The 13585-nt window shown below is 39.1% G+C and overlaps 1 protein-coding gene across 1 annotated transcript in view; it reads right to left on the bottom strand.

The window, feature by feature from the left end:
* cacna1db (calcium channel, voltage-dependent, L type, alpha 1D subunit, b) overlaps window positions 1–13585 on the bottom strand; it is a 135761-nt gene that overhangs the window by 77385 nt on the left and 44791 nt on the right. The window contains 7 exon segments of the mRNA XM_052108311.1: window positions 3968–4010; window positions 4119–4233; window positions 4573–4693; window positions 4951–5158; window positions 6495–6720; window positions 7173–7330; window positions 8614–8695. Coding sequence (XP_051964271.1) covers window positions 3968–4010; window positions 4119–4233; window positions 4573–4693; window positions 4951–5158; window positions 6495–6720; window positions 7173–7330; window positions 8614–8695 — 953 coding nt within the window.

Raw genomic sequence — 13585 nt, 5'->3', positions numbered from 1 at the left:
GTGTCACTACAATCGACACAACGTCGAGTCAGTGACAGAAGGGGAATGTCATGGTTACTGTTGCAACCTCCGTTCCCTGATGGAGGGAACAAGATGTTGCGACCCCTTGCCATGACACTAGACCTACCACTGTAAATGCCCGAACCTTACTCTTGGCTCCTCAGTGCAAAAACCTGACTGACAGATGCACGTCCGCTTCCCTTTATACCCGTATATCCGGGGGCAGGACATGCAAATTCTATCTGCCAATTTCTCATTGGCCTTTTCTCAAATCCAAAGGTACACAAGGCTCTCAAGAAAGACCCCTTGTGTCACTACAATCGACACAACGTCTCGTTCCCTCCATCAGGGAATGGAGGTTACAACAGTAACCATGATGATTAGTGTTGTAGGCTTATTTTTAGCTATTTGCAGATTTTATTTGTGCTGCAGTTTTTGTGAATACTGTTGATTAGTTGTTGTTGTGTGGTAATGTTAAGAGCTCATCCTTTAATGTTTGTTGATTATCACCTTTACTGAGGTTTGTGTGTCAAGTGACATCCATGTGCCTGTGAATAAAACTATCACGTGTCTCTCAAGAAGAGACTGTCCTGCAGTGCAAAACTTGCAGGGTTTACTTGACAATTAAAGTTAGGTTCGCTTAATACTAACTTTACAGTGTCAGACCATAAAATTCAGTAAACTAAAGTTATAACTACATCCAATTTAATTTGAATGTTGTTGTAAAAACTTAATCAGTTCACATGACTTTTTTTTATTTGTGATAAAAAAATTTATTAAATTAAGTTAAACAAAACAAAAACAAGTGAAAAAGACACAAAATATAATTAATTGAATCAACAAATTTTTTTTTACAGTGTGGGGGAGCTCCCACAGCATCAGCTACTGATGCAGCATCAAAGATATTGACTTGAGAGGGAACACCAGGTTTAATAGGATGCATTCACACCAAGACTTGCCAAGTAAGATGGTTACAATGAAAATTGATGCAACTAATTTTAAATGTTACCAAAAATAACTAAATGGCAGAACGACAGCAAACTTTGACTAACCTCATCCAGCAGAACAATTCCTTTCAGTTTTTGTCACAGCACTGTCCAGTGTGAGTGGTTTAGCTCACAAGTTGGAAAAAAAAGGCCTGCTTCCCTCTACAAAGTGTGGTGTGAATTATTTGAGCAATATGGGTTATTTAATGGCCGATGGCAATATCCATAGAGCAGGGATTGCCAATAGGCTAACATACTATTTTAGTAATTTATTTGCACAAAGAATTTATTATATTAGGAGGAAGGAAATAACAAAAGTGCACACAGTAGTCTAGCAACTACGGACGGCTTGTGTGCATTAGCAAACTAATTCTCACAAATTACTAAATCAAAATAATTGTATATAAACTGTACAGTGAATATGACATTTACAGAACTTCCATTTATTTACTTTTACTTTGAAGTTGCTCTCTCGTGCTTGTGGGGATCCAGCGAGCATCAATCCCCTGACAGCTTTCAACTTGCTTAAAGTGTAATGGACTACCCGTTGTGAAACATTTTTGAGTCTGAGGAACAGTTTTAATCCAGACTAATAGAATACATGCTATAGTGGAAAATCTTTGAGCACTCCACAAGAAGAAAACACTAGTGGAGCTTTTGTTATGGTGTACCAGAGGCGACAATGCATGATCTCCGGGGAGGCAAACAGGTCTACTGTACCTCTGTTTTCCCAAAATACCTCCCAAATCCTCTGAAATCACTGAGGGTGGAGTCTCCCGTCTGATAGCCAGGGGCGTGCACTGGATTTAAAGTTCGTGAATTGCATCTGTTTATATTAGAGATCCTCATATTTGCAGTATATGATAGAAGTTTTATTGATGTTTGCTTTTTTTATAATTAATAAAATGATTTGTGTGACCACACAAAAGACGAAGAAGATAAGCCTATCTTGGACCCAAAACAAAATTATAAGGTGGGCTATTTTAACCAAGGCTTTAACCGAGGTTACGTGGAGGAGTGCACAGCCACGTTTTACCTACGTACCTACAAACAGCTTTCCCTTGAGGACTTGATTATCCTCATTGTCAATTGATTTGTGCACGTCACTGGCAACTTTCAGTGCAATATGCATAATACATTAACATTTACAGGTGAAACTCGAAAAATTTGAATATCGTGCAAAAGTTAATTAATTTCAGTAATTCAACTTAAAAGGTGAAACTAATTTATTATATAGACTCATTACAAGCAAAGTAAGATATTTCAAGCCTTTATTTGATATAATTTTGATGATTATGGCTTACAGCTTATGAACCCTCAGAAAATTACAATATTGTGAAAAGGTTCAGTATTGTAGGCTCAAAGTGTCACACTCTAATCAGCTAAACACCTGCAAAGGGTTCCTGAGCCTTTAAATGGTCTCTCAGTCTGGTTCAGTTGAATTCACAATCATGGGGAAGACTGCTGACCTGACAGTTGTGCAGAAAACCATCATTAACACGCTCCACAAGGAGGGAAAGCTTCAAAAGGTAATTGCAAAAGAAGTTGGATGTTCTCAAAGTGCTGTATCAAAGCACATTAATAGAAAGTTAAGTGGAAGGGAAAAGTGTGGAAGAAAAAGGTACACAAGCAGCAGGGATGACCGTAGCCTGGAGAGGATTGTCAGGAAAAGGCCATTTAAATGTGTGGGGGAGCTTCACAAGGAGTGGACTGAGGCTGGAGTTACTGCATCAAGAGCCACCACACACAGACGGGTCCTGGACATGGGCTTCAAATGTCAAACGTCTTACCTGGGCTAAAGAAAAAAAGAACTGGTCTGTTGCTCAGTGGTCCAAAGTCCTCTTTTCTGATGAGAGCAAATTTTGCATCTCATTTGGAAACCAAGGTCCCAGAGTCTGGAGGAAGAATGGAGAGGCACACAATCCAAGATGCTTGAAGTCCAGTGTGAAGTTTCCACAGTCTGTGTTGGTTTGGGGAGCCATGTCATCGGCTGGTGTTGGTCCACTGTGCTTTATTAAGTCCAGAGTCAACGCAGCCGTCTACCGGACATTTTAGAGCACTTCATGCTTCCTTCAGCAGACAAGCTTTATGGAGATGCTGACTTCATTTTCCAGCAGGACTTGGCACCTGCCCACACTGCCAAAAGTACCAAAACCTGGTTCAATGACCATGGTATTACTGTGCTTGATTGGCCAGCAAACTCGCTTGACCTGAACCCCATAGAGAATCTATGGGGCATTGCCAAGAGAAAGATGAGAGACATGAGACCAAACAATGCAGAAGAGCTGAAGGCCGCTATTGAAGCATCTTGGTCTTCCATAACACCTCAGCAGTGCCACAGGCTGATAGCATCCATGCCACGCCGCATTGAGGCAGTAATTAATGCAAAAGGGCCCAAACCAAGTACTGAGTACATATGCATGATTATACTTTTCAGAGGGCCGACATTTCTGTATTTAAAATCCTTTTTTTTTAATTAATTTCATGTAATATTCTAATTTTCTGAGATTCTGAATTTGGGGTTTTCATAAGCTGTAAGCCATAATCATCAAAATTATATCAAATAAAGGCTTGAAATATCTTACTTTGCTTGTAATGAGTCTATATAATATATTAGTTTCACCTTTTAAGTTGAATTACTGAAATTAATGAACTTTTGCACGATATTCTAATTTTTCGAGTTTCGCCTGTAAGTATTTTACTGTTTTTGTTTTCCTGCAAATTTCTTTTCCTTGTGGCAATTAGAAAAGGAAAAATTGCTAATTTATTATTATTTATTTACATTTTGCAATATTGAAAGATAATAAAACACTTTTTATATTTATAAATTCCTCTTATCAATTTAATTCTGTTTTCAAATTAATTCAATTTAATTTATTGTCCCTTTTTCTGAATTTTACACACACACACACACACACACACACACACACACACGCGCGCGCGCGCACCTCAATGCTGTTTCATATACATATATCACTCACCTTAGAGTTTCCGTCCTCACCTTCTTCCTTCTGTATGCTCAAACTTCTGTAGAACACACACACTGTGCATTAATATAACAGTTCTGAAGGAGTTCACTCTGAACCATCATGTCAGCAGACACGTCACACCGTGTGATAGAGAAGTTTTCACCTGCAGCTCTTCCTCCTCTTGTTTTTACTCTCTTCCTCTTTTTGAGCTGAGTTCAGACTCTCTGCATCTGCTAGATTATCCACAGCAATGGCCAAGAACACATTTAGTAAGATATCTGACCAGTAGTGTCAAGATATCAAACTAAAGGTCACATGATTCATTATTCAGACAGAAGTATGTCCTGTGTTATATATTCATAATCTAACTACGCAAACACATCACCAAAGCATTGCAAGTGTAAGGTGTGTGCGAACCCGTTGTGCATAAATAACACAAATTAACTTAAAGTCTGTGACAGACCAAGTGGCCTGGTGTATAGAAGTTTGCATAGTTTAAGCGAATGTACAAAATGTAGATTTTACATTTTAAATATACAGTAATTTTCTCATTGAGAGATTTTTAATCTAATGGTGTGATGTTTTTGGCCGTGACAGATGGGCTGATAAAAGGATACAGTTTCCACAGATGAAGAGGATGAAGAAGTAGATGCACACAAGCATGCCTGATGAAGAAGGGCCTCCATAAGCCATAATGCCATCATACATCACTGTATTCCAGTCCTCACCTGTCAGGATCTGGTGCCAAAAGCAGACCAGTACACAACCACACACTGAGTATTTATATGTAAATGACAGTTTATAAACATAACCAAAAACAAGATATTTAACACATTCTTAAATACCATGCTACAAAATGATTACCATATTCAATTAACATGGTATTTACATACATTAACATTTTGGTTCTGCTGAGCATACAGTATACAGTAAAATACTCTGAAGCTGAATTTAAGTGAATGCACACAGGTATACACATCCAAACACATTCTAACCTGAAACACAGTTAGCAGGGCTTGAGGGAAGTTATCGAAGGTGCTTCGCTTGGTAACAGTCTCGTCAAAGTTGAACTTGCCGCCGAAGAGCTGCATGCCTAGCAAACTGAAGATGATGATGAAGAGGAAGAGCAGCAGAAGCAGAGACGCGATGGACTTCATGGAGTTTAAAAGAGACGCCACCAGATTACTCAGAGACGCCCAGTGACTAGAAGGAAAGAGAGATAGACAACCAACAAAATGGTATTTTAATCATTCCAGAAAAAGTGGGACAGGCTACAGCACCCGTATGAACCAATGTAGGATAAGCAGGAATAGAAAATGAATGGATAGATGGATCTTTGAAATTATTGTAATATTATCAACAAAGAAACTTTCTTACATTGCAATAAATCATTGGTTTCTCAAGGCTTTTTTGGCTGTTCAATATGTAGACTTAATTAATAAATATATATATATATATATATATATATATATATATATATATATATATATATATATATATATATATATATTGGGGCTGTCGATTTAACGCTAATTCAGTACGATTAATTGTATTAAAAATATTTACGCACTAAATAGCCCCCGGACCGTAATAAGGAAGATTCCTGAGAAATGCAAGCTTGTAGTACCACCTGTTTACTCCAGAGGGCAGTAAGTGAAACTTCAGCTGTATGAGGAACGTGCAGTTTATAAAGTGAACAAAACAAACATGCAAAACACTTAATGGAGTGCAAATTCAAACTAAGGGATCTCAAGATGTGTTCTAATATTAAACTATATTTAACATGACACAGTGATCTAAAAATATTATGTTTGTGATGCAACGCACCAGAGACGCTACACAAGCATGTCTGACACAGGTGTACATTGATGGGCCCTTAAACAAGCCCTCATAATAAATCTCCAACTGATTGACAAATTCACTTGTGAAATGGATTGCTGTGGACTGTATGCCAATGACTGACTTACGATCAATAATATGGTAGTAAACAATACATTGTATTCTAAAGCCGCTTTTTGTATTGTCTTATCAATGATTAACTCTTCTGCTACAAGAATGTAATGCATTTGAATTATCTGAATATTTTTTATTTTATATATATATATATATATATAATTTTTTAATATTTAAGATTACTATGTATAATTAGTTCATCATTATATATTGAATTATTATTATATGAGGGCTTTCTGAGTACATTACAACAAACATGATATAAAAATCATAAATACATTTACTTTATACTTTGTTAGAAATTGTTTGAAACGTGTTAGTCATCTATTTTAATTACTTAAATATGTACATGTCAATTTTTATATATATATATTTTTTAATAAGTGAAATAAGTTGACACATTTTTACATATAATAATCTTTGACACAAATTTATGTAGGCCTATATATGCCAGTGGACATGTCATTTCAATTTGGGCAAAACCTTCTGCCGTTTTACACTGAATTGTAATTACTGTAATTCCAACATGATAAATGCTGCATAAGCCATAAGCTCATGGAGTTATCATATGTCTGCTGTCTCTCACCGTGTGACTTTGAAGATTCTGAGGAGCCGCACACAGCGGAAGACCGAGATGCCTAGAGGAGACATGATCTCCAGTTCCACCAGGATCGTCTCCACGATGCCCCCACAAACAACAAAGCAATCGAAACGGTTGAAGAGTGACACAAAGTACGCCTGAAGCCCCAGACTGTACATCTTTATCAGCATCTCACACGTGAACAGGGCTAACAACACCTTATTAGCCACATCTGCCGACAAACACACAAAACAACACTGGAGTCTATTACACAAGCGCAGGTAAGATACAGTGGCCTTAAAAACTATTAGGACACTTGTACTCAAGATATCAAAGATATCACAATATATTTTCTTATAACTAACTTTTTTGAGACATTTTTGTAATGGCTTGTAAGCAAATTTTGACACCATTCACTTGCATTGTATGGACCAAAAGAGCTGAGATATTCTAAAAAATCTTCATTTGTGTTCAGCAGATGAAAGAAGGTCATACACATTGGATGGCATGATGGGGAGAAAATGATGAGTGAATTTTCATTTTTGGGTGAACTATTCCTTTAAGGTGTGATTTAGGGTTAGTCTGTAGTAATTGTAATAAGCTGTATATAAAAGCAATCGATTCTATGGTAAGTCTCCATTTAGATATCTCAGTAAACATGTTTGTGTGTGTTTGATTTCTCACCCTGCACCTCAGTGAGCCAGTCAGGTTGGTTGTAATGTTCAGATGATATGGTGAGCGTGTTTAGAAACACCAGCAGAATCACCAACCAATAGAAGACTGTGGATTTCACCAAAGCTCTGCACTTCCTGCGACAGAACCTGTTCCAGCAGCGCCAGCGACTGAAAGACATGACATGATTGGACAATTAGTAACACTGCTGTCTTGACCTTATGTGTGTATTTACACAGATATACTGTTAGTTTGTATGATGTTCTGAGTGTTTGCATGCATGTCAAAAACAAAATGATAGTATAGTTACAACAGTTACAATAGAGGGAGATGGAGGGCACATCATACCTGTCATCACTCCCGTTTTTCCCGGTAGTCTCCCGTATTTCACACCCATCTCCCGCCCCCCTCCCATTTTGTTATTTCTTCTGGGAAACTCACTTAATTTGTATGGCCCAAACCTCGTTATATGAATAATCACATCAATATATTATTCCAAGGTTGTCCAGTTGCCAGATCTTGTATGAAACGCATCCTACTCACACAATCGACACATCATAGACATTTGAAACAATTTGTGACCTCAACCTGGCAACCTACAACCTAGTTGCGGTGTTGATATCTACGCAGGTAGTAGACGCGTGAAGTTGAATCAAGCATCACTGGTAGATGGGAATAGAAGTCAGGTGGTGCTCCGGCGGGAAAAAAATTCAATATACATGTAAATGTAACATCAGCTGGATGGAAGAATTTAATTTCATATCTCAAAGCCATATCGACAATGCCCACACCCTTTGCAAATTGTGTCGCACTGATTTTAATATCGGACACGGACAAATGGCACAATTTGTATGTATTTAGCCTGCCTATGTACCCCCACCCCCCCATTGATACCCAAATGTTGACAAGTATGGTGCACATAAAAGGTGTGTGATGGAATATGATAAAACACATACACACTGACATGCAGAAACATTACCATTGTGATGACTGACGTGACGTCAAGCACACAAAACACAAAAATAGCACAAAAGCTCATGCAATAGTTCACTGAGCCACTGACCTGAACTTTGACTTTGAAATTTTCTGACTGAAAAAGTGAAAAAAAGGGCATCACTGTGTGCCACCCGGCAAACTGACAAACCTTTAGCAAATAACTCTTTAATAACTAGTTAATATCTCACTAGTAAGCTTACACATATTTAACAAAAAACTATTTTTGTGAGGGGGAAAAAAAAGAACCTAACATTGATTATACAATTAATGTAATCAAATACAATATTTTAAAAAGAGGTAACAGTGCTTTGCTTGGGGAAAAGTATCAAATAAAAGAGCTGGGAGTTTATATAGATTATGGAGGTTGGTGAAGATAAAATTGTTTTAAACACCAAAAGAGCTAATATTTTCATTTCTATTATGAGGTGTATGGAGCAGAAGATCTCTGAACACTCACTAGATGGGTCCACAGCACACCCTCTCATCTTCTCCAGGGTTATCAGTGTTCACAGACTCGGTCTCACTTGTGGGGACACTTGCTGTAGAGACAAAGATAATATACCACTGACTACAATCTCATCATATAAAGAGAGAGATTGACTGTATAGATAATGTCTAGGTTACGGATGTAACCTCCGTTCCCTGATGGAGGGAACGAGACGTTGTGTCAAAGAAGTGACTCTGGGGGTCTCTCTTGAGTGCTGAATATACCTCTGATCTATGAAAAAAGGTCAATGAGTAGTTGGCAGACAGAATTTGCATGTACCGCCCCTGGACATACGGGTATAAAGGCAGGGAAATATGTCTGTTTCATTCAGGATTTTTCTGAGGAGCCGGAAATGGTCCGGCCCTCCATCAGGGATCCTAGACGTTCCCCGTCTGTCGCTCACTTCGACGTTGTGTCGAAGAAGCGACACTAGGGGTCTAATTTAAATCACGCCATGTGCTGAGCCGTGTACGTGTACTGCTGACACAGGAGCGGGCAGGTAATTGACGTGCCAAAATGACCAGCCATATCAGACTGCACTTACCTTTGCCTGGACTCTTTTCTCTCTATGTTTCTCGTATAGAGTCAACGGCTGGGGCCCTTACACGCATCGGGGAAGGGGGTCTTACCCAGTTTCCTATTCTTTCAGGGGGAAAAGATGCTGCGGAGACCACACCTGCCCAGAGAGGGGGAGGTAAGCTATAGACACGGCGACCGGGGGGCAGTGGAAACTTCCCAATGGAGATGCGGGTCTGCTCGTAAGGGGACCATACTGCGGAAAATACACACAGGCGGGAAGTCCACGAAGGAGCCCTGACCTGTGGAGCACTTATTCCAGTACAGGGTAGATTTGCATACCCGCAGTGGATTTGGTCGGCGAATTCCTCCGCTGAATTGCGGACCCAGAAGGCTAGGGAGGAGTCATCCAGGGAGCTGAGTGAGTGGGATCACATGGGAGAAAAAGCGCACAGTTTTACCTCAACCGAGGGAAAGGGCGCTAGGTGCAAGCGATCCACCTGTTCAGTCCATCAGTGTGTTACCGAGTTCTACTGGCTCGGACCTGAGAAAACACCGGACAAAACGGTCTCTACCCTGAGATTGTAAAATCTTGCAAAGGTATTAGGTGTTGCCCAACCCGCTGCTCTGCATATGTCTGCCAGGGAGGTGCCTCTGGCCAGTGCCCATGAGGACGCCTGGGTGCGATAGGCCAATGAAATGCCGTCCACCACCGAGTGGGAGAGCCTCTGTTTGGAGACAGCGTTCCCTTTCCGCTGTCCGCGGACAGAAAGAGCCACTGTTGCCTCGAGCCCGGACGGAAGTCAACGATCTGCCATACCCAGATCGCCTCCATCGCCAGCCGCGTCGTCCCGTGGGAAGGAGGAGCATTGTAGGGTCGGCTGGAGTGGCATTCCTTCGGTTGAAGGAAAGCCACGACCGCAACATTGCCATGGTCATGTTTGCAGCCCAGACACACGAGATAGCGCCTGTGGCCGTCTGAAGCAGAGAGCACTCTACCGCATCCAGGAACTACACAGGGGCGGAAAGGCATCTTTATAAAGACGCATCCTGAAAAGGAAGTTCAACGCCGCTGTGTATTGCTCTTTTTGAGGAAAATACTCTTTTAGAGAAAATCACTCTCTTAACAAACACTCTTTTAAGTTTAGGCTGTCGAATGCCCAGGGGCAAACTGCACTGCCGTGCAGAGAAGGAGAAAGCTGCTGAAGTGCGTCGTAGATCCAACAGCAGATCGCTCAGAGGTAAGAAACAGGTGTGTGAATCGCAGCTCGCTGCATACACGACCATCGGCTCCGAAGAAAATTTCTGAATGAAACAGATGTATTTCCCCGCCTTTATACCTGTATGTCCGGGAGAGGGACATGCAAATTCTGTCTGCCAACTTCTCATTGGCCTTTTTTCATAGATCAGAGGTATATTCGGCGCTCAAGAGAGACCTCCAGTGTCGCTTCTTCGACACAACGTCGAAGTGAACGACAGACGGGGAACTGTATTTTAGAGATGTACAGGCCATGATGACATTGTTAGACCATAAAATCACTCCAAAATAGTGGCTCTAACCAACCACCCTAAAAGCGAGGTGCATCTGTAATGTGACTTATCAATCAATAATAACTGGTGCTTAATAAAGGTGTTCTCAACCAATTGAAAAGAGCTAGAGCATAGGCAACTCCCGCAGTAAAACAAGAGATTCTTCCTTGGCAGCTACCTGGATCATATTAGTCTTAGGATGGACAACGCTCTGATAAATTTCTATCAACTGCAATCCAGTCTAACAGCGAGTAACACTTCTCTGACCAATGCTAGTATCGCTTCACTTAAAGCAGAATACACAGGCAACAACTTGCCAACTAAAGCCAAATCAAACAAATAACAAAGTACACTGCATCCACGCAGTCAATTCAGGATGGACTTCAAACACACTTCATCATTAATCTTACAGATCAAAACAATATCCTTTATTTTAAAACATTTCCAACCAAAAATCTACTTTGTTCACTTAATACATGACTTGTATTTAGGGTTGTGTATAACCAGCTACCTCACGATATGATATGTATTGCACAGTAAAGTACATATTTCACAATTCACTTTACAATATCATGACTCAACTCTATTTTTGTTCCAATTTATTTGGGTACAGTATATTTCAGTTATAATGTCTATTTAGCTTAAATACTGTATGAACTAATCTACATTAATCTTCTAATTGTTATATTATTATCTAACTATAATAATGCTGTTTTTAATTATACAGGGGACATTTTAACTTGATAAATTAAGGAAATATTAAAAAACATATATTTTATCATTCGTTTTTCACCATTTGTCACATTTAGGCTTTTTGAAAATATACAAATTCTACGTATTCCTTCAATACAAATGATTACAGTGCATCCGGAAAGTATTCACAGCGCTTCACTTTTTCCACATTTTGTTGTTACAGCCTTATTCCACAGTGGATTAAATTCATTATTTTCCTCAATTTTACAAACAACACCCCATAATGACAACGTGAAAGAAGTTTGTTTGAAATCTTTGCAAATGTATAAAAATAAAAAAAATCACATGGCTTCCGGTAAAAGCTGTCTGTGTGTTCACGAGAGAGTCGAGTTCCGGCGTATGACGTAGGCATTGCGGAAGCTCCGGTGAGAAGTGAATTGCATTCCATCTCTTTTCAGTGAGCCGGCTCATTCGGCTCAGCTCACCAAAAAAAGACAGCTCTTTTGGCTGCCAAATGGCTCTTTAAAAAAATTATATGGTCTTTAAAAATGATATGGCTCTACCCTCCCTCAAGCATCTTTGGTTCATTGGTTGACACTGTGTATCTGATTGACAGGAACAACAGGCTGTTAGAATGTGTGTGCACTTGAGCATTTAGGCCCATATTATTTTATATCTTTTTTCATTCGAGTTAATTCTATTCATTAAAACGTTTGATAATTTTTGTATATTTTTATAAATAGATTCAGCTCTTCTAATATGCGAGCCGGCTCCCAACATTCACCTACAAGAGCCAGCTCTTAGAGCAGACTCGTTCACGAACGACCCATCACTACCGGTGAGAAGTGATGAACGCACAAGCACGCGTTGTTTACAGCAAAGGAAAATGGTGAAAATAATTGAGTTGTTTTAGCTCTACTGTAGATTTGTATTCGTTAGTCTTAAAATGGTGCTTTTGTGTCTATCCAGTCATTCCAATCGTCCATTCTTGACAGCAAATTCTCTCAGCCTCTTTTGGCATTTCTTGCATGAGCGACAAGTCCTGCTGGATTTTTTCATCATTACAGCGGAAACAACATAAAATTCTCCATCATTTTGGGGCACACAGATAAGTGTAAGACATCATCAGAGACTATAAAGGGTCTACTTTTATTTGTGTACACTCACAATAACAACAAATACTTGTGCTTTTGTAAAATAAAGTAAAAAGGGTGAGCTATCAGACGTCTCTGGGTTCACGAGCATTTATCTGAAACACGTCAAAAAAATGAACTGAAACTCCACGAATACTTATCACACAAACATGAAACATATGTCTAAAGAAAGCTTAATTCAAATTTAAAACAAATATTCTCCTGCAATGTAATCTGTATGAAACAAAGCGATGTACAGTTTCTCCTGGCTCAAACTAATTATCCCTAATGTGATCACACCCACGGGCAGAGGGCGCTATTCATACGGTAATGTGCTGAGGCGATCAATGCAAATGGTAAATGCCCCCGACTATGTCTTAAAAACATCTAGTTCATTCACTTTTCTGCGCATTTGGAAGATTGCATGATACACAGGCGAGAAAGCTCCTGGATAGTGCCGAATAGTTAACATTTTCCTCAGAATAAGAGCAGGACTCAGATGAACGTTTGCATTTTGAAGAGAGACTTGATCCAGCCGAGGATACAATTTCGGATGACTAAGTCATTTAGTTTTAATTACATATTAGTTGACATGCTATTTTATAAAAACATGTACATATTTTACTAGTGGGACTGTTTCCAGACATGCCAGCCAGGATTCAGAGTATTGACATTTTAAATGTTGTTTTGGCTAAAGCAGGCATTTAAATTGCATGCTGTATGATATAAATATGATATGGAATATGATATCAAAATAATATGAATGTTTAGATTATATTTTATCTAGTGTTTATGCTGCCTCATTATCATCAACAAAGCTTGTGCTTGCAAATATGTGTTCAGGTTAAATGAGTAAAATACACTTTAAATATGCCCATATTAGAAAATCTGCATATTATAATGATGGATCTGAAAGATCATGTGACACTGAAGACTGCAGTAATGATGCTGAAAATTCAGCTTTGATCACAAGTTGCATTTTACAATATATTCAAATAGAAAACTGTTCTTTTAAATTGTAAAAATACTTCAAAATATTACTGTTTTTACTGTTGTTTGGATCAAATTAA

Source organism: Xyrauchen texanus, chromosome 37 (genome assembly GCF_025860055.1).
Source record: "Xyrauchen texanus isolate HMW12.3.18 chromosome 37, RBS_HiC_50CHRs, whole genome shotgun sequence".
Taxonomy (NCBI): domain Eukaryota; kingdom Metazoa; phylum Chordata; class Actinopteri; order Cypriniformes; family Catostomidae; genus Xyrauchen; species Xyrauchen texanus.
The sequence above is the reverse complement of the archived record's forward strand: the minus strand, read 5'-3'. Positions and strand labels throughout refer to the sequence as shown.